The sequence below is a fragment of the Anser anser genome (assembly GCF_964211835.1).
Source record: "Anser anser genome assembly, chromosome: 21".
NCBI lineage: Eukaryota > Metazoa > Chordata > Aves > Anseriformes > Anatidae > Anser > Anser anser.
The window spans coordinates 3,045,425-3,072,930 of NC_139742.1; the positions used below are offsets into that span (position 1 = coordinate 3,045,425).

Sequence of the window (27,506 nt, forward strand, 5' to 3'; positions counted from 1 at the left end):
ACCGTTGAGCAATTTTGGCTTTGCTGTAAAGGATACGTGGTCCTGAGGGTGAGGTAAGTGCGGCAGCTCGTGGCTGCACCCCGCGGAACTGAGCGCTCAATGCCCAGGGGAAGGAGGGTTCCTGGTGAGCGAACACCAGGTCGGAGGAGGACGGGACCTGCCTGGTGCCCTACGTCTGCTTCGGCCAAATTCTTGAAGTGCAAGTGATGTAGAGCCAGCCTGCGGGCTGCTGGCAGTGGTACCCGCCTGGCTTGGTGTGTTTGGGGCTGCTCCAGTGCGGTGCTGGAGCTGGTAGAGCTCCCTAACCATGGCTCGGGTCTTCTCCACTTAGAAACCTCAAACTAATCGTGCTGGGTGAGGAGGAGATCGAGGTGAACTGTTGGCAAAACACGCCTGGCTTTAGGGGGTGCACAGGCGTAGTTCTGGGTGTTGAGCACCTCGCTGGAGGAAATCCCTTCCCTTGAAGCTCGAGGTGGTCGGGATCAATCCTGGAGACCTGCTCAAAGGAGGGCACACCCTGCCTCCTTCGAGCAGCGAGTAATACAGGGTGCAACCCTTGTGCTACCAGAAATCTGGGTATTGCATGGCTGTGATGGTCATTCCAGCATCACCCGCTGTTACCTTCATGTCCGACAGCAGCAGGATCTGCATGCGGTGCTGTGCCTTGGAGAATGGCACGGCGCTTCCTTGGCGCGGTGCGAAGAAGGGAATAATAACTCAGTAATTGTGCAGGTGTCAGCAGCTCCCCCCGGGTTCATCCTGTGGTGGCTGCCAGCTCGCAGGTGGATGGTGAAGCTGTCGGATGAGTTCAGGAGGGCTGTCCTGCCCTGCGCTTTGCTGCGCTAGGGATGCTGCATGTTCCGAGGAAATATTGCCCGCCCAGCGTTGAGGTTTTTCGCTCGGTCCCTCCTTTTCCCCTCCTTTCCAGAAGCTGTGGCTAGCACAGATTGTCTGCCCTCTGAGGATGGTTTTAGGGAACATTGATGGGTGTGCGCGTAGGGGGAATAATTAGCTACCAAATGCAAATGGATTGTTTCTTGCTGTTTCACAATCATTGTAATTTCTATTGAGGATGAGTTAATTATATCTTCATTCTGATGGGTGTGAGGAAAATGATAGAGATATAGCAATATAACTATCTATGGGGAGGGTCGCTGCTTTCAGAACAGCCTTTCGGAAGTCGTGAGGACAAAGACTCGTCCTCTCGGAGCACCGAGGTTCTGCAGGCGTCGGCGGTGCTACGTGTTCCTCTGTGGTTCGGTGTTTTCTGGTGTGGCCTTTTACCTTACGCCAGTGACATAATTATCACCAGGAGAAGAGATTTTGAGTTGTGAGGAAAGCAGTGCCATCCTGGCGGAAGCGTGCTTGGTTGAAGGGCTGGAAAATAATGTTTTCAAAAAGGGGAAAGCAAGAACATGGAAATAAACCTTAAAACTTACTTCTGAGCAGGATGTAACAAAACTACTTCATTAACCCGAGGTGTGCAGGTGGGGGCCTGCTGTACAAGCACAGGACCAAGTGCCTGGGTGGCACCAGGGCTTTAAACTCCTTCCTCTGGTCTCTGGTACGGCCCCATTTGCTTGCCTGGTGCAAGGTCACCCAGCGCGGGCACCAGGAGACAGGGAAGAAGTTTAGCGAAAGGAGAAATGTGGCACTGTTCCCTTATGCCATGCCGTGTGGCTCAAAGCCAAAGAGTAGAGCCTTCCTCCTCTTCTTGTTTTGGAGGAAAATAGGGAAAAGGAGCTATTTTCAGAGGGAGCCCCTAGAAGGAGTGCAGCTCTTAGGAAGCTTTCAGTGTCCCGGGGATGCTGTGCCTCCGGCTCAAAGCAGTGCTCCTCTGCTCTGCCAAGAAGACCTTCAGCTCCGGCAGGCCCCGCGGCAGCGAAGTCTGAAGGGGAAAAAAAAAAAAAGAAAAGCTACATCCACATTTAATTTCCGTCCAGTTTAAAACTTTGCAGATGCGATCTGGAGCTCCACAGGGCGCAGCCACCAGCCTAGCACCATGCGGGTGGTACGGGCACTGCCACGAGCTGTGGGGCCGGCGGAAGCAGCACCCTTGGGGACAGGGGGTGTCTGTGGGAGGTGCTGGCCAGTGCTCGGGCTGAGCTGAAGTACTCCAGGCAGAACGGGAACGTCAGCCCAGCCCCAAATAGTACCTGGGGTGTTTTGATTGTGTGGAGCCCAGGTGGGGCTGCCTGGATTGCGGTGCGTGCAGGGGGTGCATCCGTGCGGCTTTTACTGAGATGTGAAACGTGGCATTTTGGGGTTCGTTGCCTCAACGTCCTGGATTTCTGTGGAAAAACCTGTCCATGTGGCCAGTTGTGTCTCTTTTCCATTGGCATAACCTTGCTCAGTGGAGGAACTGAAACACGAATTTGGGACTTTGGTAGCAGCCAAGGCCAGTGTTTGGCACAAGAAAATGGGACTGAATCTCACAGGCGTGTCTGAAGAAGCCTGGCACAACCGCAGCGATCGCAGGAAGGAGAAAGTTACTGCTGGGTGATACGTCGCACCAAGTCCCAGTCTCTAATAATCAAATAACGACCACTTCAAAGCCTGTTGCCTTTGCTTCTCTTCATTCTAACTGCTTCAGCCAACCTGCAGTCAATTGGTAACGACTTTAAAACCAGACGTTGTGGTATCAGCCTTGTCATTAGTTGCTGTGATGGATCCTCTCTCTGCCAAGCAGCTCAGCACCTCTGTGTTTGTGCCTTACCGAGGCTCACTTCGGACGAGCCGTTTTACCTCCTGCCTTCCCAGCCACTTCCAAATCCAGAGTACGGCCGCGTTTCGGCTTCCTTCGCACCTTGTGCTGCCTCCTTGCTGCTTCGTGCCCTGCGCGTGTCCCGGGTGAAGCGGGGAAGGGCTGCGCAGCATCTCCTCGCCGGGCACGGAGATCTGTGCCTGGGGAGCCCTGCCTGGAGAGGGGACCTGATCGGCTGGGAGCAGAGGATTCCCACCCCTTTATCCCCGGGGGTTGTTGTAAGCGAAGTGGCAGGCTCAGGGGAAGGAGCAGCATTTCTTAACCTGGCTGTGAAATTAGTAGGATAACCCCATTCCCATGGTGGATGAAGCTTAATGAATTGATCAGCGCGGAAGGCATATGTTCAGGCTTCGGAGTGCTGGAGGAGCAATGCAACGTGCTTACGACTTCTCTGTTGTGCTTGGAAAAATTTGGTCTGCAGTGAAAACCCTGCTGTAGGGCCGTGTGCCCGGTGGCCAGGAGATACGGGGTGCAGCGGGGCAGGGAGGCAGCCCCTCACTGCACTGCCACAGCCGGAGGAGGAGAGGACTGGAGGGACGGCAGGGCCGTGCTGGGTCCCAAGGGTGGCAGTGCAGGGATGGAAGCGCCTTGGTGGCTCCTAAAAGAAGAGGAAGTGAACAGCAGGTGATGCTTCGAGCGCCGTCTCGCCCGTGACCTACTTGCTGCCGTGGCGGCTTGCAGCTAAAAAGCAAACAGAGGAGAGGGCTGCGCCCTGCGGTGCCGGTGCCTGCAGGAGCTCATCCAGCTGCTGCCTTCTCCAGCTGCTGCCACGTGCCCATGGGCACCTGGGGCTGTGCAGAGGCTGCTTTAGAAAGCCAGGGTGTGTTGGCACAGTGCTGGGAGCCCGGATCCAGGCTTGGGTTTGTGCAAGGCGTGAGGCAGCCCATTCACCAGCAGCGCACGGCGCTGCTTGCTGGTCCCAGCTGGGGACCCGGCTCACCAGGATGTGCAACCGACATCAGAAATTATTCATCCCTAACCTCCTCCACAATCCACTGCGAGCCACGAGTCTGCTTTTTCCTGCGTCTGCTCCTTCAGGAGCCCCCACTAACCTGATCGTTCTTAATCTTGTCTTATTTTCCAGATCATCAATTTGATTTCTCAGTACTTTTACAGTCCTTAGTGTTCCCAGGAATCTGTGCCTCCATCAATTACCTCTCTATCTTCTTCGAGGCTGTAGCAACCTTGAACCAGAGGTTCCACGCTATTTTTATACCTCACACTGCTTATTGGAGAAGGCTTTCAGAAACAACGGTACGCTTCTTACCAGGTATCCCAACATTTCTCAGTGAATAACAACTGCATCTCATGCTAACATGCACCTGAAGGCTGCCTTGTCCTTTTATTCATTTCTACCGCTGGGTTTGGGAGTTAAATGCATTCTCTCTGGCTTAATTCACGTCTGCAGGCATGCATGCAGGTCACAGGGTATCCAATACTCCTTCAGCCATGTTAGTGGTGATGCTGAGCTGCCATCAGATAGCGGCACTGATGAGACCTCTCCCCTTGGAACTCATCTGCAAGCATTAGCATACAGCCCTCCTCTGCTTGATTTTGAAACCCCTTCTAATACCCCCTTCGGTGTCTGAAATCCAGATAAATCCATTAATTTCAATGGACTTGATGTGGATTTACTGGGTGCAGAGGCATGGGTGGGAGGGGACCCTAAAATGCTGTTTTCACTGCCCGGTCTGTGGCTGCCGGTGTTGGTGTGGTGCTGCCGTGAAGCCTTTCCTGCTCAGATAAGGGCTGCCTGTAGCTGGGGGCTCCTCCACCTGTGCAAAAGGAGAATTAGCCTTGGCATCTTTTTTTTTTTTTTTTTCCTGGTGTTTGAAGTTGCTAAATAACAGCAGAAATAAAGAAGTGGCTCTGAAGGTGTCTGAAATGACAGCCTTCCTCCTGTTGATGGCACACAGGGGGTTGTGAGTTAGCAGTCCAAGGTTATTTAGTTCCAAAACTTCTGCTCTTGCCTTGCAAACTCCATCCAAGAACATCTTTCCTTTGGAAATAAGAATGGAAAAAAAAAGTCCTCTGTTTTTCATAAGTTGCGAATTGTGTTTTTATCTAAGCTGATTATTTTATTTATTCCAATAATCCTCTTCCAGAATAAAAGAAAATTAATTGTCTTCCTATTTCCATAATGATTTGCCCTTCAGACAGTTGCCAGGCAAAGTGCTTAAAACCTGAAATGAAAAGATGGTGAATATTTAAAATCAGTGAGCTACTGTAGGAACATGTTTGTATTTTAATGGGGTGGTATTCAAGTAGTCCCAGAGAGTGCTATTTGCTCTGTGTTCTGTAGGATTATGAGTTTTATTTTATTTTATTTTTTTTTCTTCTGCATATTAAAATGGGGTCAAGCCTGCTGTGGTAGATAGTGCAAGTCTTATGTAGGATTTTCCTTGCAATATGGACTGCCTGCAATTGAAGCCCTATAATTATCTGGCATTAATGGGGAGCGTTGTCCTTGGGTTTCGTTGTGTGTTTGCCGGGGAGGTGGCTTCGCTGCCTTTCAGTGCCCGCGGATGGACAAGGGCCTGTTTCCTTGCGGCCGTGATGGGACGAGGTTTTCCCTGCAGGAGCTTCTCGCTGAGCCCCCACTCTTGGTTATTTTTAACTTTGTCCGACCGCAGAGCGTTACCTGGTTAATTTGGGAAGATGCTGGAGCGCTTCCTTAAAAGGCTCAGAAGTGATGGAATACGCAGTGATGCACCCGAGAGCTAAATTAGAGCTTTTGTGGGTGCGTTGGTTGAGGAAGGGAATTTCATATTTTATCTCCTGGCACATTTATTTTTTCCTCCCAGCCATGCATCCATGCCCTCGCCAGCTGTGGGCAGAGGTGGTGGCACAGCCCTGGCACAGCCCGGGCTTGGTCCAGAGTGAGGGGGGCACTGAGGCTGCCCTCCGGCTGGCTCCTCGGTTTCCTTCCGACAGGCTTTGGGAAACAGCTAAAAATGTTGGCTTGGGGATCGATGGGCAATTGTGCTGGGGGCAGGTGAAGAGAAGGTGCGAGGTGCTTTAACATCTGGTGTGACAGGGAGGGTTTGTTGCCCTGCCGTGATGTCCCCTTCGTTGTCTCCCCAGGGCACAGCAGAGGTGGGGACCAGGGACTGGCACCAGACCTGAGCCCGGCCCTGGCTTTCCTTGGCTCAATGCAGGAACTAGGGACAGTTTCAGGGCTGTTTCAACACGAGAAACCCTACAGCAATAAATTCCTCACGTTTGTCATGTTTGCCCCTTCCCTTATGTGAAATTGCTCCAAAGGAGCAGAGTGTGATCATCACGGAGGAGAGCAGGGTAGGAGTTTGTTATGTTTGTGATCTTTGTGTGGCACCCAGCTGGGGGGCGGTGGGGATGTGGTGATGCTCAGCTCCCAGCCTTAGCAGTGGGGAGGGAGCCTCTTGGCCACAGTGCGAGCTTGGGGACCACCAGACTGGGCATGTGGGTATGCTCCTGAAGGTCCACCTGCTGTGCCTCTCAGTCTTCTGTTTGCCTTTAACCATCACAAACCTGGCAGGGGAATTCATTAATGCCACTCCTGACAAACTTTGATTCTGTCATGGATTGATTCAGGATCACTCCCTGTGCTCACACACCAGCGACCCCTTCGCTTCCTGTGCAGAAGTCCTGGGGGGGCTGCAGCAGGAAACCAGCCCCTTCGCTTTGTTCTTGAGCTGATAGGGACGATTATTGCTTGCTGACAGTGTGCTTGGGTCATTGTGCACGGCATGGAAGAAGTTATTCCAGTCACAGAACGTGGGTGGCCATCTCCTCTCCATAGAAAGCTGCTGTTGATTTTGGCATTTTAGGATCCATTGCTAAAGTCACCGATGGAGCAGCATGTCCAGCTAGTGCAGGTTTCTATCTAGTTTGCTGCACTGGGTGTAAATCACTGACCGGTTATGGTCCTGTTCTGCGGGAAGCATTTGCTACGTATGCACAGTGTGGAGGAAGAGTCTGAACTTCAGTCACATTGAGTTTTTGTAGAAGAGCCCTGTGCTTGCTGGCGTGTCTGTCAGGAGGGTTGTGAAATGGCAGAGGCTGTGCGATCGGTGGCAAGGGCAGTGAGAGGACGGGAACTGGCCGGGCAGTACACCGAAGGGTGGAAGAAATGGGCGTTCACGGCTTTGTTCTGCACAGCACCTCACTCGTTCTCAAGGCTTTTTGTGTGCCAATGACCTGCCGGCCTGTTCCAACTAAATGTTTTTTGGATGTAACCTTTCCTATCATCCAGCTGGTTATTGCTGACATCGGCTGTGTTATGCCTTATGGCACTCATGGAGGGGATGAGCCATTGCCCTGCCAGAGGAGCAGTGTGTGAGTGCTTTCATAGAGTCACAGAACCACAGAATGGCCTGAGTTGGAAGGGACCCACAAGGATGATTGAGTCCAACCCCTGGCTCCACTCAGGACCACCCAAAACCCAGACCCTATGTCTTGGAGCCTTGTCGAAATACTCCTTGAGCTCCGCCAGGCTCGGTGCCATGACCTTATCCCTGGGCAGCCTGCTCCAGTGCCCAACCACCTCTCGGTGAAGAACCTTTTCCTAACACCCAGCCTGAGCCTCCCCTCTGCTTGGGCTGCGGGTGCCCAAGGCTCCCCTCTGCATGCCCACAGCCTAGCTGAAGGACGAGAAGTTTGCCATATGCAGGTCCTTGAGAACGTCTTCTCTTGGTCCTGTGGTTGGGATTGAGTGTTGTGTGGCATCAGTGGCAAGAGTCCTTTCATGTTCCTCCAGGACACGATCCACCTGAAAGGAGGCTGCAGTGGGGAGGGTGCTGGTCTCTTCTCAGGTGATAATTCGTAGAATGTGAGGAAATGGTCTTAAGTTGCACCAGGGAGGTTTCGTTTTGTCATTGGGAAGAATTCCTTCATGGAGAGGGTGGTTGAGCACCGGAACAGGCTTCATGGGGCAGTGGCGGAGTCCCCACCCCGTGAGGTATTTAAGGGACGTGAAGGTGTCACCAAGGGACATGGCCCAGCGATGGGACTGGTGGGTCAGGCTGATGGTTGGGCTTGGTGGTCCTGAGCGGCCTTTCCATCATGAATGATTCCGTGGCTCTGTCAGCAGCCTCGCCATCCTCACAGCCCAGAGCGTCAGGCCCTGTGTCAGACGTGCACAGGGCGGAGTGAGGGAGCTCACAGACGTGGGGTCACTAACACTGGGCCTGTGAACAAACGGTTGGTGCGGGGGGCAGCCGTGCGCCACCCGGCCTGCCGTCCTCTGGGGCTGCCGGGCCCAGCGCCGGGCCTGAGCTGCGGGTGGGAGAGGAGTTTGTGGCGACCGCACGCTTGGGAGGCCATGTCTGTGTGAAGGGACAAAAACAAAAGGAAAGGTACGAGCGAGGCCATATTGTTTGCTTCAGATGTTTTACTTTGCTGTCTCACAGCTGTGGGTTTGTCTCCGTGCACCTCGAGCACCCCGGCTCCCAGCTCAAGTGTTAAGTCCGAAATTGGAGCCAGCTGCGAGGGCAGGGGTGGGGAGGAGGGGAGGTGGTGCCGCAAAACCTGGTTAAAGCTCAGCCCGTGGGCTTTGGGGGGATGGCTTGGGCCTGGTCTCTGGTGTTTTTACTTGGGAGCGGGAGACGGGTATGGGCCCTGCTGGCTGTGGCCGGGATGGGGCCATGGGTTTGTCTGGCTGTGCTCGGTTATCGTGGTGGGGCTGGGGCCGGGCCTGCGGAGCTGCTGGTGGGAGAGGTGCCGGTGGATGGTTGGCATTGATTCTTTCTGGAGAGAGATCTCTATAAATATATATATGTATATAAATATATATATGTGTCTGTTTATATGTATATATTTATGTGTTGGTTTAACTGAACAAACTTTCTGCTGCTTTTACTGAGTACTGCTTTATTTTGAAGCAGGTGGAAAAGCTGCCACTGGAGAGGTGGTGGTTATTGGGCCTTGTTGAGGTTTCCTCAAAAAAAAAAAAAAAAAAAGAATGATTAAGATGGGGCAGAGGGAACAAACCAAACCAAAAAAAAACAACCCGCCCCAAACAAAAAATCTTTATCACATTTTAAATCTTTCTTCTCCCCCCACTTCCAAATGTGCTTTTTAAAGAGTTACAAATGCTCGTTGGCATAGAAACTACAGGATCTGACTGAGGCATGCGAATGGGGAAGGAGCCATTCTGCGTGAGCGCCATGCGCTGAGCCTCCGCGGGGCTGGCGGGAGTCTTTTACGAGGCGAAGAAAATTGTCCAGATGTTGCTTGAATTAGAATGGCACTAAATATTTAGGTTTTTCAATTTGCACTTAAATCCCCCCAAACTTGAAATGTAGGGAATGCAGATACATTATCAGTAGGCTTTCTTTTCTTATGAAAGAATTTGTAGTCCAAAAATATTGCTAAAATCTGTTTGGCTCTGAGGAGTGCCAAATCCTCATTAAAACATGTGGATATTTCTGTGGTTTAATCTGTTAGAAATTCATTCAGGATCCAGTTATGTTAAATTAAGCAACAATATTGGCCTGGATGTTGCTCGAAATATTAAATGTGGCAGTCGGAACACGAGGCAAAATGTTTGCACATTCTAATAGCTCAATGAGTAATTTTTAATTTTTTTAAAAATTTTATTTCCGAGGAATGATCGAGAGCGCTTAAAACCCATCCCTGCTCTCCTTGCTCCACCAAGGAGCCACGCGTGTCCTGGACACGCCATGAGGATGCTGATCCCTTAGAGCCTCCTTGGGGTGCAGGGGAGGCTGGGGTTTGCCTTGGCACGGCATCTTGCTTGTGCCTATTTATTTCTCCTAATTCTTCATTGCCTCGTGGTGAGGCCAGGCCCCTTGTGCTTTACTTTGGCAGGGCTTCGCTGCCGTGGATGTGCAAAGGCACTGTGGCGCTGGGGAATACATTCGTGTTGTGTAGCAGGTGGGAGGCATCATTGCTGGGCAGCTGGGAACTGTTCTTTTTTAAATTTGACACATTTTGTAAGTTGTTCTGTATTTTAGCCTTTTTTTCTCATTTAAGGTTAAAAATGTTTTGAGGCCTTTTTAATTGCGCTGTATTAAAAGGATACCTCGCTGCGAAGCAGTAGGCAGCGGGATCGTGCTGCTGTGGCTCCGGAGTGCATCGCCTCTTTGCGTGAGACATAAAAAGGGCAGAACGGCAGCTTGGCGCGCTCAAAAGTCAGCTGTGCTTTACTTCATCTGCTAAAAAGGAAGAAAAAGCGCGTGCTTTCCTGTGAGGTAGTTTGTCTCTCTTAAAACCTGAAGCTTAGTGAAATTTTCTTAATTATTTTAATGTAGAGAATAATAATTGTGTGATGATAAATGGGGATCGTTAACGATTCAACGTAGAAGAAAGTAAGTGGCAATGTAAGGCATAACGTAGCGGAGGCTGTCACCATAAACCTTCCCTGCAAAGCCAGTGGGCCTGCTGGGGAGGGGAGGCAGAGATCTGGAGTCGGAAGAGAAAGGAGCATCGACCCCTTCCTTGGCCACCCCCTGGCTGTGCCCTCGGAGCCTGACGGAGGTCCCAGCCTCGATGAGGTCCTTGGGAGGACATCTGGCTGCTTGCTCACGCATCCCGTTGTGCCTCTCTTGGCTTCGCAGCTTTGCTGTAGGGACCCTGGAGCACAGATTAACTTCAGCAGAGGTGAGGACAGGGCTGGTGTTGTGCAGCCTGCATTGGGAGGACAGTGGGAGGACTAGAACAGGAGCAGTGGGATGGAAAATAAATCAGAAACGGAGGAGAAATTAAAAACGGGAATTACAAATAGGGGAATAGAGTTCAAAACGGAAGGAAAAAAAATGACACAATGAAACTTTGAAACATGCAGACATGGGCACGTGTGTTTGCGAACAGCTGAAAACAGAAAAATCCCTGATCCCAAAGTAAATGAGGAAAGACACCTCAATATGTAGGCAGGAAGATGGAAAGTGGTTGAAGATGGCAAACAAAATGAGGGATTTGGAGGCAAGTTCCGATCATTGTCTCTGTAGCAGCTTAGTCCTTTATACTGGTGTTTAAAAAATGATTAAAAAATTCCCCCAAGCCCCTGAATCATGATGGAGTGATGAATGGGAAGAGCTGGCCCCACTTCTCTCCTTGGGCATGGCAGGGGGGCTCCAATTCTTGTTGCTTAAGAGGCTGGGGAAGGCAGTGCTCTGCGGGTTCTGATTTTGGAGGCCTCCCCCCAGACCCCTGCAGATGGGTAACTGGGAAGAGAAGGTAGCTCAGCCGGACACAGATTATCAACAAAGAGCTCGTGTTGGTCGCGTGTCCCAAGGTACGGCCCTGACACGCCTGTCTTCTGTGGCCGTGCCGCAGTCGCGCGCTGGCCACGATGCCGAAAGCGCTGTGCTGGCATCCAGGTGGTGGCTGCTCCTGCAGCCTGGCGGAGGCAAAGCATGTTTTTATTTGGCTAATTGAAGTCAACTTGGTATTTTATATGCTTACAAGGTGATAAAGTTTCAACCTCCATGCAACCTACCTTCAGGTAGCCCTTTTAACACAGAAGCGCACTGGCTTTTGCAGTGCAGGCAGATGCTGCACTTAATTAACTACACATGGAGAGAAAAACGAATTGTGTCACCAGCAGGCATCGCCAGTCAGAAGGCGTGAGCTCAGTGGAGCTTGCTTCTTACCAAAAAGCTCGGCTTTCACCTCTAGCAGTGCATTATACAACTATGGGACAAAACACTTGGTGAGTTTTTATGGTGGGACGCAGGCTGAGATGGCCGCGGTTCTGCGAGCAGCCCGCTGTACTGCAGCTGCGCAAATCATCGGGGCGGGAGCCGCCGGGACATGGCCCTTGTGAAGCGAAACGATGGCAGCAACCGTCCTCCTTCCCGAGGAGCCTGGTGGACTCCTGAAGCTGAGGTTAGCTGGCAGCGCAGGGCAGCGTTACAGGGATCAGAAATGAGGTGTGAGCACCTGACAAAAATAAACGGATCCCTCAGGCTGCTGGGCTCGGTCACTTCATCTACACACTGGTGTCCTGCATCGGTGTCGGTGTCCTCCCTCTGTTGCTTAGACCCACGCAGGAGCTCCCACATGCTCACATCCCTCCCCGCAGGTTGCCTTGCCGTGCGAGCGGCCCAGCCTGGCACTTGCCCATGGGTAGGTCCGTGTGAGCTACACTGCTGCAGGAGAATTTGCATTTACTGTGGTTTTTATGAACCACGTTTCTCTTCCTTTCGTCTGCGTATCGCAATGGGTGCAGCCTGTTTTGCATTTTTATAGTTTAAAGTTAAACTTTGCTTTATGGCATCCGTTCAGCCTCCTTGGGAACGGGTGCGTTTAAGTGGGAAGGGCGATAGGTGGGGCGCTGCGGGAATCCTGCAGGGCTCTGCTCGCTGCAGAGAGGAAGAAGGGTGTTAAATACGGTTTGAAATGGCAAGCATCTCGGGTTGCTTTACAGCTGGTCCTTTACTCTGCTCCTTCTACAGAAGGATTTAGAAAAAGGAAAAAATAGGGGTGCTGCAGGCGTGCCACCGTCTTGGCCTGTGAATATCCCCGTGCAGGTTCTCACACTGATATCCGAGGCATGTAATGAAAGGGGAATACCAAAAATATTGCCGTGATGATGGCAACACCCAGGGGATGTTCCCCTTGTGGCCATCTCAGCTGGCACGGCCCTCACCTGGGGCCGAGCGGGCGTTCACCCCCTTCCAGAGGCAGAGGGGAAGGAGCTGTGCGGGTGCGCTGCTCGGGGCCGGCAGCAGGGCCGATGCTGCAGAGAAAATGTTGGGCAGAGCGCTGCAGGAGCCGGCTGACCTCGGCCATCCTCAAGTTTGTTTCACTGAGGCCTGAGGGCGAGCAGGCGGCTGCCGATGGCCGATGTTTGGCTTCCTGTCTCAGAAGGGGGAAAAAAAAATCAGGATTTGTCTTCTCCTGTTGCCTGTGCACTATTTTTTTGGTGTGCTGCCAACCCAGAGCAGCAGCAGTTCTGCTTGCCTCTTCTCCGGGACACGAGAGCGGAGGAGAAGCTTCCAGGGGTCTGTGGGGCTTTGGATCGCACAACAGGAGGCAGAGCCTGAGCTTTGTGCAGGGCAGGGGCAGGGCTGGAGCCCTTTCCCCCTATAACAAAAGTGTGCAGAAGTTCCCCCCAGTAGCCTCCTGCCTTCTGCTTTGCCTCCAGAACGTTTTGGCTGCAGTGGCCAAGAGCGGGCAGCCCGAGGCTGGGCTGCAGCCGTTCTGCAACCTTCAGCGTTCCCCTTCCCCTGGCTCGGGGCTCTGCGAGCTGGTTGCATCGCCGCAGCGTCTGGTGCGGGCGCTGTTCTTCTAGTGCTCTGCTCTATTCCGAGCACTTTAAAATGTTAACACAATGATGCCTCCCTGAGAGGCAAATAAGCGTGTTGCACGTGGAGGGAAAAGGTGGGAGAATTGGAAGGAAGGCTTTTTTTTTTTTTTCAATAGTGATTTAATTTTTGATGTGAAACTGGTGCTTTATTGTCAAGTGCACCGAGTGCTGCACCTTGCTGTAGGAGATGCAGGCTTGAAAGGCGCTGTCCAGGCTGGCCACCCGAGATCAGTGAGCGGTTCTTGATTTGAAATTTGCTCTTTCTACAGAGCTTTCATGTGGGAAAGTATCAGAGTGAGCTCATCAGTCTTCGAGCTGAGCTTTGAGTCTCAGCCTCGCATGTGTTTGCTGTAATACAGCAAGTCTTTATCAGCGCAGCTCTGGGAACCCAATCAAAGAGGATGGTTTAATGATTTGGGCATTAAAATAAATCCTGTGACTATCTTCCCGAATTTAAATCTGTGTTCGGAAATCTCCAGGAATACGTGGGGCCCCAGGCGCTGGCGCCGTGCCCTCGGATGTCTGCGAGCAGCGCGGCAGCGCCTGCCAGGCTGGAGGGGAAGAGAAGGGAAGGGAAACCAAGTCTCAAGTTTGCTAGTAAGCGGCGTACCCTCGCCCTGTATCCATGTCGGCGTTGGTTTCCATACAGCGTTGTCACCTAAACGTTTGCCAGGTGTTGAACACATCTGCATTAAAAAAAATAGCTAAGCGAGCTCGTTGTCCTTGCCTCGGATGCTTTGACGTGCACCCGCTTATCTGACAGGAAATTTCTGCGAAGTGACTAATCTGAATTTATTGCTCCCCTTGCTCAGTTCGGATCTGACCTCCCTCCTGCGTGAGTCTGGGCTGCGTCCTGCTGTCACGGAGTCGCCCCCGTGGCACCCTCCTGCTTTGGACCTCAGCAGTGGGCATGGAGAGCTTCTCAGGGTTGAAAGCTTGCTGTTTTGGATGAATATTTCCCCTCCCCTCCAAAAATCATATTCGTTACAGGGAATCCCATACAGAGGGAGAAAATACTGAGACATTTGTTATTACATTGACGCATTTTGTTTTAGTTAATTTATTTTATTTTTAAATAATGGAAGCTGAGATTTTCAAAGGAGCTTAAAATGCCCGAACTTCACTGAGGCGCAAGGTGAAGCTGTCCCATGCTGGCTGTCCCAGCACCTCCTTTGGATCTTGCCCCAGCTCAGCCACCCGATGCGACTCGGCAGGAGAGCAGCAGAGCAGGCCCTCGGGTCCAGGTCACCTTTCCCACGTTCCTCTGTCCCATACATGTATGTAGGACCACTCCAGAAACTTCTAGCAGTTACTTCTCCAAGCCTCAGGTTTTCCGTCTGTAAAATGGAGACAGTCATGTTATCTACTACTCACATCTCTTGTTATGAATTCCTTTATAAAGAAGCCATAACTATTTATATAGTTGCGATATATTTAAGCAAATCACAGTGCATCTGCCTGGTTCTTTTTTACATGGTGGTGTTTAGGTGCTTTTTTTTCAGGATATGTTCTGCTTTTGGTTGGAAAGAGCTAGATCATTTTCCTTGCTCTTCCCCCAGAATTCATGGTGGCTACAGCACAAAGCCCTAAGACTGGCATGGGTGGGGATAAAACTAAGTCATTTTAATACCTACCTATACTCGGTGTAGGGTGCTCCCATTTGCAGAGTGGGGGATTTGCTTCCAGGATTGCTCGATTGCAGCAGGGATGGAAGCGTGTTGCTGCTGTTGGGTGCTGTTCGTCCGCACCGAAGGGCAGGGTAGTGGAGGTTCGGTTCTCAGGCTCTAGGGTGAGACACTGAGCAGTTCTGCCTGACATTTTGGAGGTAGTTTTTGGTGCTTTTTGTCTACAGCTGAGTGCAGTGGTTGGTCCTGCTGTGAGCAGGTTCAAGAGGACAGCGAGGTTGCTCTGTCAGTGAAGAGGCATTTGCAAGCTTGGAGCCTCCTTGGCGGACAGGGTGCGTTGGAGTCCGAGCCCTGACCTTCAGAAGTGCCGGAGCATCTGGGGTTGGTGGTGGGTGCTGATGGCTCTGGTGGTGAAACTGGGCCTCCAGGGGCAGGGAATCGCGAGGCTTTGTCCTTGATGTGGGGGAAGGAGTCTGCTCTTGCTCCGCCAGCTCCTGTTGGTGCAGCTGAAGAGCCAGGATCTGCTCCCTCGGACGTTCGGGTCCCCAAGCTGAGGTTGCAGCTGGAGCCCTGGCGTGCTGGGAAGCGAGCTCTGTGCCAGGTCAGCCTCCGGGACAGCGTGTTCAAGGAGCCAATTTTATTTGCTGTCCTCATGTGTGTCCATGTTACTCTTTATCTGACAGGTTTTTGAAAGGTGCTGAGCACCTGTGATTCCCAGTGAAGGCTCTGGAAGGTGCAGGTGCCTTTGCAAAGCAGGCTGCGGATAGCGCACCTCTGACACTTTTTGCCCTCCCTCCCTTCTTGCCCACACAGAGGTTGTGTGTCATCGCCGCGGGATTTACTGCCTTCAGCGTGAGGACCTCTGATGTGAGCAGGCTCTGTCTGGGAGAAGAGTTATGGCTGCACGGAAAGGCTGACTCCCCACTTAAGCCCTAATGCATGCCCTTGCCGAGAAAAAGTTGGGCTTAAAACTGGCTGAACACATGTAGGAGATGTTGCTGCTTTCCTCTTTATTGAGCTTGTGCTGGCTCTTCAGCCTGCGTTAAGCAGGTGTGCTCTGAGCACTGCTGGTGCAGCTTTCGGAGCGGTGTTAGGAGCAATACAGGATTTCCCTCTTAGATTGTTCCTCCGCTGGAACCCGTGTACCTAGCCTAGGGTAAGCAAATGAATCTGGCTTTCCTTCTTTTTCCTCTTTCTCCCCAAGGAGACAATATAAATGCCGTGCCTTGAGTGTGCATCTATTGAAGGGAAAAAGGGATTTTTAAATAGTGATGAACTGTGGTTTTCCCTTAGTGCAGCAAGCCAATTGTTCATTAGTGAAATGTATTAATAATTCTCTTATGGACTTTGTTGGTACGTGAATCAGCTTTAATTCCTTTGTATCAACAACAGCTGCAGGTATGTCTTCATTATATTTAAGGGGAAAAAAAATGAAGGAAGAAAGCAATGCTTGCAAATTGGCCTTTGTTTCCAAGGAAACAAACTTGACATGCTTGAGCTGTGCTAGATGCAAACACTGCTAGATTCAGCAGACATGCCTCAGGATCCCATGGTCTGAATATTATTTTTAAACCACCTCCAATTTAAAGGCAGGCGAGAGGACGAGAATAGAATTTGTCGGCTGCGTTTGCCAGTCTGTGCTTGGTGCGCGGTGTGGTACCTCGGCGTTCCCAGCGCGGTGCAGGGGGGTGGCATCCTGCTCTGGAAATGGTGTCCCTAACGAGTGTCCCCAGAGAAGGGGCGCCGAGGGACCCAATGCTCCTGCCGGGCTGAGCCCCGGTGCTTTGCTGAAATGCTGCAGCAGAGGTGGGGGCCCGGGGGCAGCTAAGCACGCACGCTTTATTCCAAATTACCGTGGTTCATCCTGGGTCGCTTTACCAAATGCTTTGTGCTCTGAAAATGTTTTCGTAAAACGCAACTTGCCAGCGCTTGGCGCGGAAGGCTGCCTTGCATCCAGAAGTCAAATGTGAATGCCAGGACTTTGCTATCATGAATAATTGCTAAAAAGCTCCAGCTTGGTGTTCAGCTGGAGTTTAACGGGGAAGAGAGCTCTCTCTCAACTGGGAGAACAAAATGCAGAGCTGTTCGCATAGCGCATCTGACATGAGTGTGCTGGGTGCTGCTGACAGTCAGACATTTAACTTGGCTTACTGTATTTTACAGAATCTCTTAGTATTTTTGTGATTACCTTGGAAGCATAGTTCAGGCAAAGAGCCCGTTTCTGGCATTCATCTATCACCGTGATTTTTTTCTGAAGTGCAGCGTTGATTAAGGTTTTGATTATTATTATTATTTGTTAATCTTCCTTTGGAGCAGCAAACCGGCGGCTCCGAAGCAGACCCTATACGTCCACGACAGGAATATTAGCCATGAGTGCGCAGGAAGCGAGGATCGCTCGGCATTGTGCACAGACAATTCACGGATTTGAACACCCCGAGTTGGCTTTGGCTCGGGCCCAACAGGAGGGTTGGGGCACGCATTGAAACCTGTGTGGGATTAGTGGCCAGTTTTTGCCCTGGCCTGCAAAGCTTGACTTCTGCAGGAGCTATCTTTTGTCTTTGCGTATTTTGTTGTTTGGAAGACTGGAGAGGAGAAAAAAAATTCTCTACGTATTCTGCTGTGAAACTCCTGTTGTATTAGAGAGACAAAATGCAGCGATGGAGGAGTTTCAGGGCTAAAACCAAACCTCTTAAAATTCCTGTTCTTAGGAAAGCACAGCATGATGTGTATGTGCTGTAGGCTTTTCCCCCTTCTTCTGGCATGCTTTTTAAGTTTCTTGTAAATGGAGTTGAAATTGCACAGGTTACATGGGATGGGGAGCTGTGGGTTTAGCTCTAGGACGGACGGGAAGCGCTATTTGCACTGCGGGCTGAAAGCGTCAGGTGAAGCCTGTTGTGGGGGGGGGGAAATATTAATGGCATTTTGTGAAAAACACTAATTTGTGGAAGGCCCAGAGTGAAAAATATGCTGGCTCGAGAGTCTGTAGGCACTACTACTTTCTGCACAAGGCTTGCCTGAGCCAGGACTTGCCTTGCCTTTGTTCTGAAGCGAGATGCTCGCAGCCTCATCCCTCCTGCGAGCCCTGCAGCCAGAGCCTGGCCTGGCTGGTGGGAGCAGGAAGGTCTCCTGGATCCCCGTGAATCCCTCACCTTCCCTTTCTTTTTTCTTTTCTTTTTTTTTCCCCCCCTTCTGCTAATGACACTTCCTTACGCTCACATTTCATCAAAGCTCTGAAATGGCTGAAGATCAGCCCGCACTGAGCATGCTCCGGGGTGGAAGCTGCACCCATAGAGGGAGATAGATAGATGGATTTGTGGCTGGAGGAGGAATTGGCCTGCAGTCGGGACGTGGGAGGACGCGGCCGCGGCGCCCAGGTAGGGCGGCTGCGTGCCCCTGCCCTGCCCGGGGCCGCGGTGGCTCCGGGAGCGCGGCTCTGGGCAGCGATTCAGGCGCAGCACAGTTCAACCACCGCCACCGGCCGGCTTCGTGCTGCTTCCCGTGGATCAGCGGGGAGGATTTGAAAACCCTGACCTTGGCTGCCCTCGAGCCTCTACCAGGCAGGGGCCTGGCGAGCAGGGTGGTGCCCCGAGGGGCAGGGCCGGCAGCCAGGGCTGCGGGGACCCGCTGGGCTGCGCCTTCCCCATGGAAGGCGTGCGAGCGCGGCCCCACCGCTCAGGTGCTAATTGTTATTAATGGGAGGCCTCGCGGGGCACCGACCTGCTCTGCGCTCCGAGGCCAGGTTCGTCCCTGATCGTGGGAGGGCGAAGGAATGTCAAACTCCAGCTCCCGTCCTCGGTCTTGTTTTGCATTCCAAGGGTTGCAAACAAACCTTGCCAAATCGGCCCTTCCAGATTTGCAAGGGAAGGAAGGAATACGAGTGTCTGTTCCTCTGGCTGGGATGATGATGATGATGATTGTTATTTTTCCTGTGCGTTGCTTTCTGGGTTTCATGTGTTGGCGAGGCTGGGGAAGGAATGGGAGCGTGTACGAGGCTGGGCTCGTGCAGCGTGCGTGCGCTTGCCGGCTCTCACAGATGGAAGGCACCAGCAGCTCCGTGCTGCTGAGCTGGTTGACCCCTCCTGCCCCACAAGCAGGCCCCGTGGTGACACTGGGACACTCGGGCGGGCTCCCAGGCTTGTGTCAGCGAGGGGCAGGGGAGATGGGGCTTTGTGTGGGGCAGGAGGGGCTGGCCGCCTCTGCGCCCCCTGGGAGCGGTGCTGCTGGGTGTCCACGGTGGCGTCGGTCAGGTCTGAGCAAAGGTCGACTCGATGATCCTTGTGGGTCCCTTTGGACTCGATGATCCTTGTGGGTCCCTTTGGACTCGATGATCCTTGTGGGTCCCTTTGGACTCGGGATATTCTGTGATTCTGAAGTTAAGGCTTGCTGCGTCAGGGCCTCAGGAAGGCTTTGGTATTGCAAAGTTTCCGTGGTTAACTTTTACTAGCAGGAATCTCTGAGGTTACAGTCTTCAGCCTGCATGCTGTGAGCAGGGTGGCTCGCTCTTCAGGGCCACTCTTGCTGCTTTCCATCACGCAGTTCAGCTCGTGATGAAGAGCAACACGTACATCTTTGTGTTACTGCTCCCTCCCGGGTGATGGTCTCACACACTTTGGTCAGTCTGCGTGACGAGTCCCTTTGCCACCTGAAGTTACTTGCGTATTTGCTGCCCAGTTCTGCATTTCTGGCATACCCAACGCTTCCACCGCCTTCTCTGAGCTGCAAGAGATGGGGCAGGGCAGGATCCAGCCTCTGCGTGACCCGGGCCGTGGGGCAGCTCCGTGCCGAGCTCGAAGGCGTTGGTTGTGCAGTCCCTGCAGAAAGCCAGCTCGAGTCCCAGCTTCCCGGCGATGCAAGCTTCGCTATTTTTTAATGGATGCTGGCTTGTTTGTGGTTGGATGAATGCACAAAGAGAAGTGTTTATGTAAAATAAACGGCATTGTAATTGTACGCTGAAAGTAAAAGGTTTTGATTTCCTTTGGCTCGGATCGGGGCTGCATTTACAGCTTTTCCAAACTGATCCCGGTGGCTTTTTCTCCTCGTGTGACTCTGGCACTGAAACGATCTTGGGCCCAAGTTTTCATATATGGTCTGGCTCCCTTGATGGGGAAATTTGATTAAACAGTTTCAGATGCTGAAAACCACTGGTGTGATAATTTCCTATTGTGCTTGTGCGGAAGGTGTAAGGTAGCCTTAAAGACCCACTGCCACCTTATGGCAGCTGCTGAAAAGCAGCCTCTTCAGAGCCAGTTCTGTACACACATCATGCTTGCTTTATTCCTCCGCTCTTCTTAACTAGTGATATTTGCGTGAAGGCAGGAGCTTTGTGTTTAAGGAGTTCATCTGCTCCTTCTGCTCCTCGCAGAAGCGCGTGATGTCAGCGGAATCGCTCGTAGAGCCATCGACTGCGGTACTCGCGATTTTGGGGGAGAAAAGCACCATGAAGCTCCGATTCCCTCCCAGTGAAGAGCTCTCTTGTTTTCACGTGAATGCCCTAATGCTGAAAAAAAAATAGGTGTGAGGTCAAAGAACAGGGAACCGCTGAACACGTGAGGCTCGCGGGCAGGATCCGCACCGAGCCCTGGTGTTTGAGCTGAGCGTTGCAGCACAAGCGAGGTTGAAAGCGAGCGGCCATTTTCGCTGCCGGGAAAGCAGGCAGAAGACTGCTAATAAGCAGGACGGCTTTGTGCTGCTCCCACCCCACCTCCTGGCCCCAAAATAACCCCATAAACCATTTGTCCGTTGAGCAAATGGGGAGACGGGGTGTGCAAGGGGTGCTGTTTAGTACCGTTCTCGAGCAAGGCTGTTTTTGTTGTGGTGGGAGCTCTTGGTGTGCAAGAGCTGAGCGAAGGAGAGGAACGGTGTTTGCACATTTCCAGAACAGAAGGAGCCGTGGTTACTATAAGTTAAAGCTGAGGGAGTTTATAACTGGGAACTGTTAGGACTACAGCATGCTCTGAATTACAGCTGTCTGGCCAATATGCTTCTAAATAAAGTTCTAGGATTGCCCTATAAATGAAATACTCAATGCGTATTCTTATCAAAACATAGCAACGTCTTCCAGAGAGCTTACATCTCAACATCTGTCGCAGCAGCATCTTTTTTTTTCTTTTTTTCCTCCTTTTGGTGTGTGTGATGTATTCAACACAGCGTCCCAGGGAACATTTAATGTTTCTTATTAGCTAAAGGCAGTTTTCTAAAACTAAAAGCAGGAGGGAAGGAGGTGGCTTGAAAATCTTTTTTTTGGGAGAAGAAAAAAAAAAAGAGGTTTCAAAAAGTGAAGAAAATTGTGATTCCAGAAGTGTGCATTGATGAGTGACTGCTCCTTCAGAGCTGTTACCTGAGTCTGGACGTGGGCATTTCGGTTCTCCTGGAGGATGCTGAGGACACTTGCTGTGTCTTGGGAATGGGCATTCCGGCGAGGAAATGTTGTAAATAATCACTGAGGAGGCAAGGAGGCATTTTAAGAGCTTGTGGCTGAGCTGAGGAGCGGTTCTTAGCAAGGCAGAAGCAAATCAAGATTCCAGCAGAAATGCTCTTCTTATACTGAAAGCCCCCCGAGTGGTGGTGGTTTGTTTCGTTGTGTTTATGGGATCGCTTCTGAGGAGGCTGAAAGCGAGCCTTTGGATCTGAGCAAGTGGAGGGGCTGAAGCGAGAGAGGAGCCTGATGGAAATGAGGAGAAACCCCTGCATTTTGCGGAGCTAAATATTGTTCTTCCTAGAGAAAAGCAACGTCTCCCCTTGCCTCCCACTTGTGTTTCCGCTGCAAGGGAGCTGTGAAAATGCCGTGTGTAATGGTGTAATTAAGCAAAAGCCCCGAGGAACCCAGTGTCCTTTGTGTTGTGCTGCTGCCTTCCTCTTGGAAACGTGAGATTTCTGAAACGGATTTTCAAGCTTTCAATGGGAGAACCAAGGCCAGGGAGGCTCGGTGTCAGAATACCGGGTACTTTGCTGGTCCCTGGCAGGACGTGGTTTGAAATGCGGAGGGCTGCGCTGTCCCCCCCGTGGGCATGCTTAGGTGGGGAAACTGCTGGGGTAAATAAAGGGGGAGCTGCTTGGGGTAAATAAAGGGGAAAGCTTTGTGGGGTGTGGGCTGTTGTGTGAGCAACCCCCCTTCCCCAGCCATTTTGGAGACGGATTTCATTTCCCAGGATAGGGGAGCGCAGTCCAGCGGGCTTCTGCATACGGTCCCTGAAAGGTTAAACTGCTCATCCCTCCCGACATGCCACCCGTGCGTCGCGGGGCGAAGGAAGGTCGTGTGTCCTGCAGGGACTTGTCAGGAGGGAGCCCAGAGCTCTGCAACGTGGGGAGACAGGGCTGGGACAGGAGGTGCTGGGCTGATGCGGATCCCTTGTTTGGCTTGGGTTGGTTGTTGAAGCATCTGCACTAGCCTGAGCCGCTTCCTCTTTCTTTTTTTTTAATTTTTTTTAATGTCTTTAATACTTTCAAGGATGAACATGAGATGTGAAAAGTGTCTCCGGTCGCTTCTGCTCTCAGTATATTTTTAACCTCGGCAGTGAAAACATCTCTAGCGCTGAGATGCAGTGGGGAGCGCCACGGCCCTGGGCATGCAGGAGGACCGAGCGCTGCAGCGTGGATCTCCGGCCTCCTTTGCTCTCTGCAAAGGGATGTGGATGGTGGTAGCTCGCTGACTTTGCACTTAGTAATATCTTCGTTTCTGTTTCTGTGTTTTTGATGAAAGCTTGGTAATTTCATGCTGCAAGGAAGGGTGACACATCGACAAAGCCATCTTTGGTTTGAACTACAGTAATCTCTCGATGCAGTGGATAATACAGCTCCAGTCTGCTTTTGTTTTGGGCTTTTTGGGATTGTCTTAAATTAGTTACTTCTCTACCTTTCAGTGATTGATAGAAAGGCCAGCAAAATCTCATTTTATGTATGTTAAAACTTAAAATTTACATCAAACAAAAACCCAGTGGGTGAGAGACCCTTGCTTTGTACTGTCATCCCGAATATTCATTCTCTACGAATTTCAGTCATCTCAATTCAGCCTTGTGTGCTTTAACTGTTTAGGAGTGAAACTTCTCCAGAGTGCGGAGAGAAAAATAATGTCATTGCAGCCGAGGCAGACCCACGGCAGGCTCTTCTGCTGCTTTAACTGTTGCCGCTTTGCAAATGTGCGTGGACACAGTGGTGAAGTAGCTGCTTGGTCTGGGGAAAACGTGGCTTGTTGATGCTTCCAGGCTGCGATAATGCAACAGCAGGACACGCTGGCGACGCTCAGCAGAGCAGAGCAGGGGATGGGTAGAGCAGAGCAGCCGATGGCTTCATGCTTGTGCTGAAGGCGTCGGTTTGAATGCCTGCTTTTCATGCAAGGTGCAAGGCAAATAAAATCACTGGGCTTCTCGAAACCTCTCCATGGTTTCTGTGGCTTTTCCTCCCACCGTGCAGCCTGTTCCCTGCCCCCTCCCCCCCAAGCCCACTGCAACGCACTACGCCAAGCTCCTCTTCACTTTAACACTTAGCCTTAAAGACAATTGTCCTCTGTGCTCTGATTTCGTGGAGGAATTGCTTTGCTTTGGCCAAGAGCAGCCGGGAGGTGCCACAGCCCGTTTCTGAGCTTCCTCTTCCTCCTCGCCTCTCCTCGCCGTGGCCGCCCTCCCCCTGCCGGGCGGGCGGTCCCGGGGGGCCGCGGGCACCCCGCTGCGCTGCCTCCCCGCCAGGGCCGGCCGGGCGCTCGCCTCCCTCCCAGCCCAGCTCTGCTCGCAGATGTTCCTGCACGTTTTACCGGGAGCTTGAGCAGCTACGAAGGTTGCCAAGAGTTTGTGCTTAATTGTTCAGAGGAACAGAGACAAACAACTTTTATTTTGAAGCTAAAATTTCCTTCTTTTATCTAGCTGGCTGGGCCAGCTGTATCATATGGTTTGACATAGGCTGAGCTCAGAGCTACTGCACCTCACAGTGCACTCACTATCTCTTCATTATGTTTTCCCCTCTCTTTTTAATGACTGTGCCTGTGATACGCTTTTAAGGTTGGTTGTACCAGGTCATGTTGTATTATAAATCCCCGCAGTGGAAACCAGCACCCCTTCAGCTCAGCAGATCACATCTCAAATTCACTTGCAGTTGGACACCGCACACTTAACCAGTTTAACCCGTGTGCCTTCATCCCCCTCCTCGCAGGACAGGCACCCGATTAAGCAAAACAAAATCAGCACAGGGATGTCCCCAAGCCACGCAGCATCCCTCCCCATCCCTGCTCCCCTTCCCTTTTTTTTTTGTGGGCAAGGGCTACTCTTGAAGGCCACTGAAACTGAACACATTCTGGGCTTAAAAGGCTTTTTTTTTTTCAGGCGAGCGATCAGTTTGAGGCCTGGCACCCTGTCAGAAAGTTGACAGATGATCTGCATTACCGGGGCGTCCCCGGGATGCCCGGGCTGATCGCCGCTCCAATGGACGCTGGAGCCTGCAGGTTCTCTGTGAAATGGCTGCAGCTTGGAGGGAGCAGTGAAATGGTCTCCTCTGGGCATGCTCACTCTGTAGAGGGAGCTTTTATCACATGAGCAGAAACTGAATCACTGCTCATGAGGATCTGGAATATGCAACTCTTTGAGTCTTCCCCAGGAGAAGACCACAGATGTCTGCAGGTACAGTAGCTCGCAGTGTCCATCTCCCATGCCTCATAAATAGCAGCTTCCCTCCGGTTGTGGCCGCAGGCAGCCTGGCGCCAGGTGGGAAAGGAGAAGCCTCGGAGAGGAGGAAGACAGTTCAGATAATCATGGCTGGATTATTTTTTGTCAATTCTTTCTTTTTTTCCTGCCCCGTGCGAGGGAGGGAGCGCGGCAGGAAGGCAGCCACGTGGGGCAGGGCGCAGGGGCGGTTTGGGGAGCAGCCTGGAGCCTGCCTTGTCAGCCTTTGACTGCTCTTTTGTGTTGTTATGATTGTGACTTTGTTCTGTTCCATGGCCTTGCACGTACATCTGGAATTACCTGGCTCTGGGAAAGCTTGGGCTTTGTATCCAAGCAGTCTTTTATTTGTCTTCTGGAGTGGGGAGGCTTGTTTGGGGGTATCATTTTTTTTTTTTAATTTTGTTGGTGCTTTTTATTTATTTATTTATTTATTTATTTATTTTAAAAGCATGAAGTCTCTGGAAAATTTGGTTCTACCAGCAGCCCTCCCTGCTTGCAGCAGCCGTGGGCAAGAGGAGCGGAGGGAGGCTGGGGTCTCTGGGCTGCTCCAAGGGGAAGGAGAGAAGGAGAGGACCCCGGCTGCTGGATCGGGGCTGGAAGCCCTCAGTTGGGTCCAGCCAGGCCTACAGCTCTCTGCTGAGGCTGGTGGGAAGAACAAATATTATTTTACCAGGAAAAAAACAAATTTTTGGGTGTTCCCTCCTCCCCCTCCCCCCCTTCTTTTGGTAGTAGCTTGCAATCCAAGCAGCTGATTAAAATGAAACGTCCGTGGTTGGTCTCATGGCAGGAGGCCCAGGCCTGCAGCTTATTTAGCTAAAATTCAGCCCCCTGGCCCTGCCATGTTGGCATTTTTTTGCTGTTTGTGTTAAACGCAGATGCTCTCTGGTGTGCTGGGCGGGCCTGGGGCAGCCACCCGGCTCCGAGCCTGCGTGAGGAGAGCCCCGGGCATGGCGGCGCCGGCCCTGCTGTGGGGCTCGGCATCCAGGAGCACGCCTTGGGGTGTGAGGGGGCCCGCGGGCAGGCGGCGATGCCCCCTCTGAGCATCTAGCCTGTCTCCTTTCTAGCAGCATGCTCCCCGTTTGTCGTTTAACGTGTGGAAGGAAAGGGCGTTGGAAGAAGTCATGAGGAGAGGTTTCTTGCTAGAAGCGACGAGCGAAGGCCTGGGAGTGGCCTGCTCGGCTCGTGCCCCGGAGAGCTGCTGTGCTGGCGGGGTGAAGGCCGAGGAGCCGCGCCACCAGAGGCTGCGTGACCGACTGCTGAAAGCACCTCGTGCTCCGGTGCCGCTGGCTGGTGCCTTCTGAAAGCGTTGGCAAAACCGTGCTGGAAAGCCTGGCCTACTTTTTGGAGGGAGGAGAGCAAGCCCAGGTCTGGACTTCCATGCTGCCCTTCAGTAAGGGTTAATAGCCCTAAAAATGGGCCTTTTATTTTTATTTTTTTTATTTCCCCTTTGCCTACTGAACCAACTTTGAAGTTCCTTTAACTCCAACATCAGCAGCCTCCACCAGCCTTTCAAAATAACCATGAGGCCTCCCGAGCCCAGGTGCTTTCTTTGCCCACCCGTGGTGGTCACCTCTGGGGAAAAAAAACAACGCCCTTCTCCCACCTTTCACCTTATTTTTTTTTATCACCCCTCTTTGCAAGAAGATTTTGGATTTTCCTATGGGATGTATTTTCAGCTGGTCAGCCCCCCCCCCGTTATCCAAACGTCTCCCTGTAGGCCTGGCGGGGGGGGCTGCTCGTGCCCCAGGCATCCTCGGCGCGGGCCATGCCGCAGCCACCGCTCCCCTCCAGCACGGGGGCCGGATCCTGCTGCGGGGTGTGCACGGGGGTGCTGGAGCCACCTCCTCCGCCCGGTGCCATCTCTGGATCGTGTGCTGCTTGTACAATGGCAGGGAGCTATTTCGTTCAGGTAAACAAGGACTTTTAAGGAGCTTCGCTGTCATGGCCAGCTGCTTTGTGGATGGCTGGGGGAGGGATGGATGACTCGATTCCTGGTGTGGCTTTTTGTTGTTCTTTTCTCTTTTTCCCCTTAATTTTTTCCTTCTGCCCATCCTGCTCCTGGAGCTGCTAAAGGTCAAGGAAGTGCTGCAGCAACCGCCCTGCAATGGGAGAAATCTCTTGCTTTTGGTTCAGCCCAAAGACTTGGGGCTCTGGCAGCGTGCGCTCCCTGCTCTCGAGGCTTGGAGGACCATATGTTCCTGCAGCGAACTGCACTGTCAGTGATTTGGAAGCAAATCTTGAATTTATAACCTTTAACTACCACTTTCAGCCGGTTCTTTTCAACTACTGTAAATTAAATGAGTTTTGAAATCAAACCCTCTTCGCAGAGGAGACCCCAGCAGCCGTAATGTGATCTCCCCTGACGTCCCGTCTCGGCCCTCTGCAGATTCGTCCGTCCGTCCGTCCCTCCTCCCCTCCCGGTGCCTGTTTGAAGTCCTTGGTCTGTTCTGCGGCGTAGGAAATGTCTGGCTCTGCTCTCTGGTGGCGTTGGACCTGGAGGGGGGCAGCGGAGGAGGACGGGCAGCACAGCTCTGCCTGGCGGGGTTTACAGTAGTCAGTAAAGCAGCGGGAGAGAAGCTCATGCACTGTATAAGCTTAATTGGAATGTGTGTTTAAAAAAAAAAAAAGGGCAAAAAAAATAATATTGGTAGGGAAAAAAATACAGAGCAAGCTCTTAAAAATATTCTGGGATCCAAAATACGAGCTTGCTTCCCCCAAAGCTGGTAATTATACTTTTTCCCTTCAGTCCCCTCAGGAGGGGGAAGCCTGGTGGAAGTGGTGGAGAAGGGGAGAGGCGGTGGGGGTTAAGAAGATCTGATGTGCGAGCGTCTTCCCTGCAATGCTGCCATACTGTGTCGGAGCAGCACAGTGCCTCTTGTAAAGGAAGCTTTGCACAAATTGTCCTTGTTCCAAGGATGAGGAAACCTCCAGCTCTTCTGGCATTTTCTCTCCAGCATAACTCGGAGCTGCTTTCACCTGGGAAGTGTGATAAGCACAGACGGGGAGAGGACTGGAACAGAGAGGGACTGGGAACAACCTTACAAGGCTTTTCATGGAGCTCTTGGTGTTAAATGAGGAACTTTTCCCCTCCTCCTCTCCTCGTTTTCCTGTGTGCCTGCAAAAATACTCTGGTTTGCATTTAAAGGAGAAAACTGTATGTGCTGGGACTAAGCCAACTTGTTTATTCAAGGGAAATACCATATTTCCAACCCTTTCTT

At 51.9% G+C, this 27,506-nt stretch overlaps 1 protein-coding gene across 8 annotated transcripts in view; it reads left to right on the plus strand.

Annotated features, from left to right (window-relative positions):
• Window positions 1-27,506, plus strand: part of EHMT1 (euchromatic histone lysine methyltransferase 1) — a 115,841-nt gene that overhangs the window by 19,919 nt on the left and 68,416 nt on the right. For 2 of the 8 annotated variants that reach the window (XM_083806889.1, XM_083806891.1), the window contains exon 1: window positions 22,049-24,246. The exons of 4 other annotated variants lie outside the window; for them this stretch is intronic. In XM_083806889.1, the coding sequence (XP_083663015.1) occupies window positions 24,184-24,246 (63 nt within the window). In that variant the 5' untranslated portion in view covers window positions 22,049-24,183. Of the gene's footprint in view, window positions 1-4,015; window positions 4,035-17,994; window positions 18,016-22,048; window positions 24,247-27,506 lie in introns of those variants that run through there. 2 more of the 8 variants (XM_083806882.1, XM_083806888.1) reach the window with 2 other exon arrangements.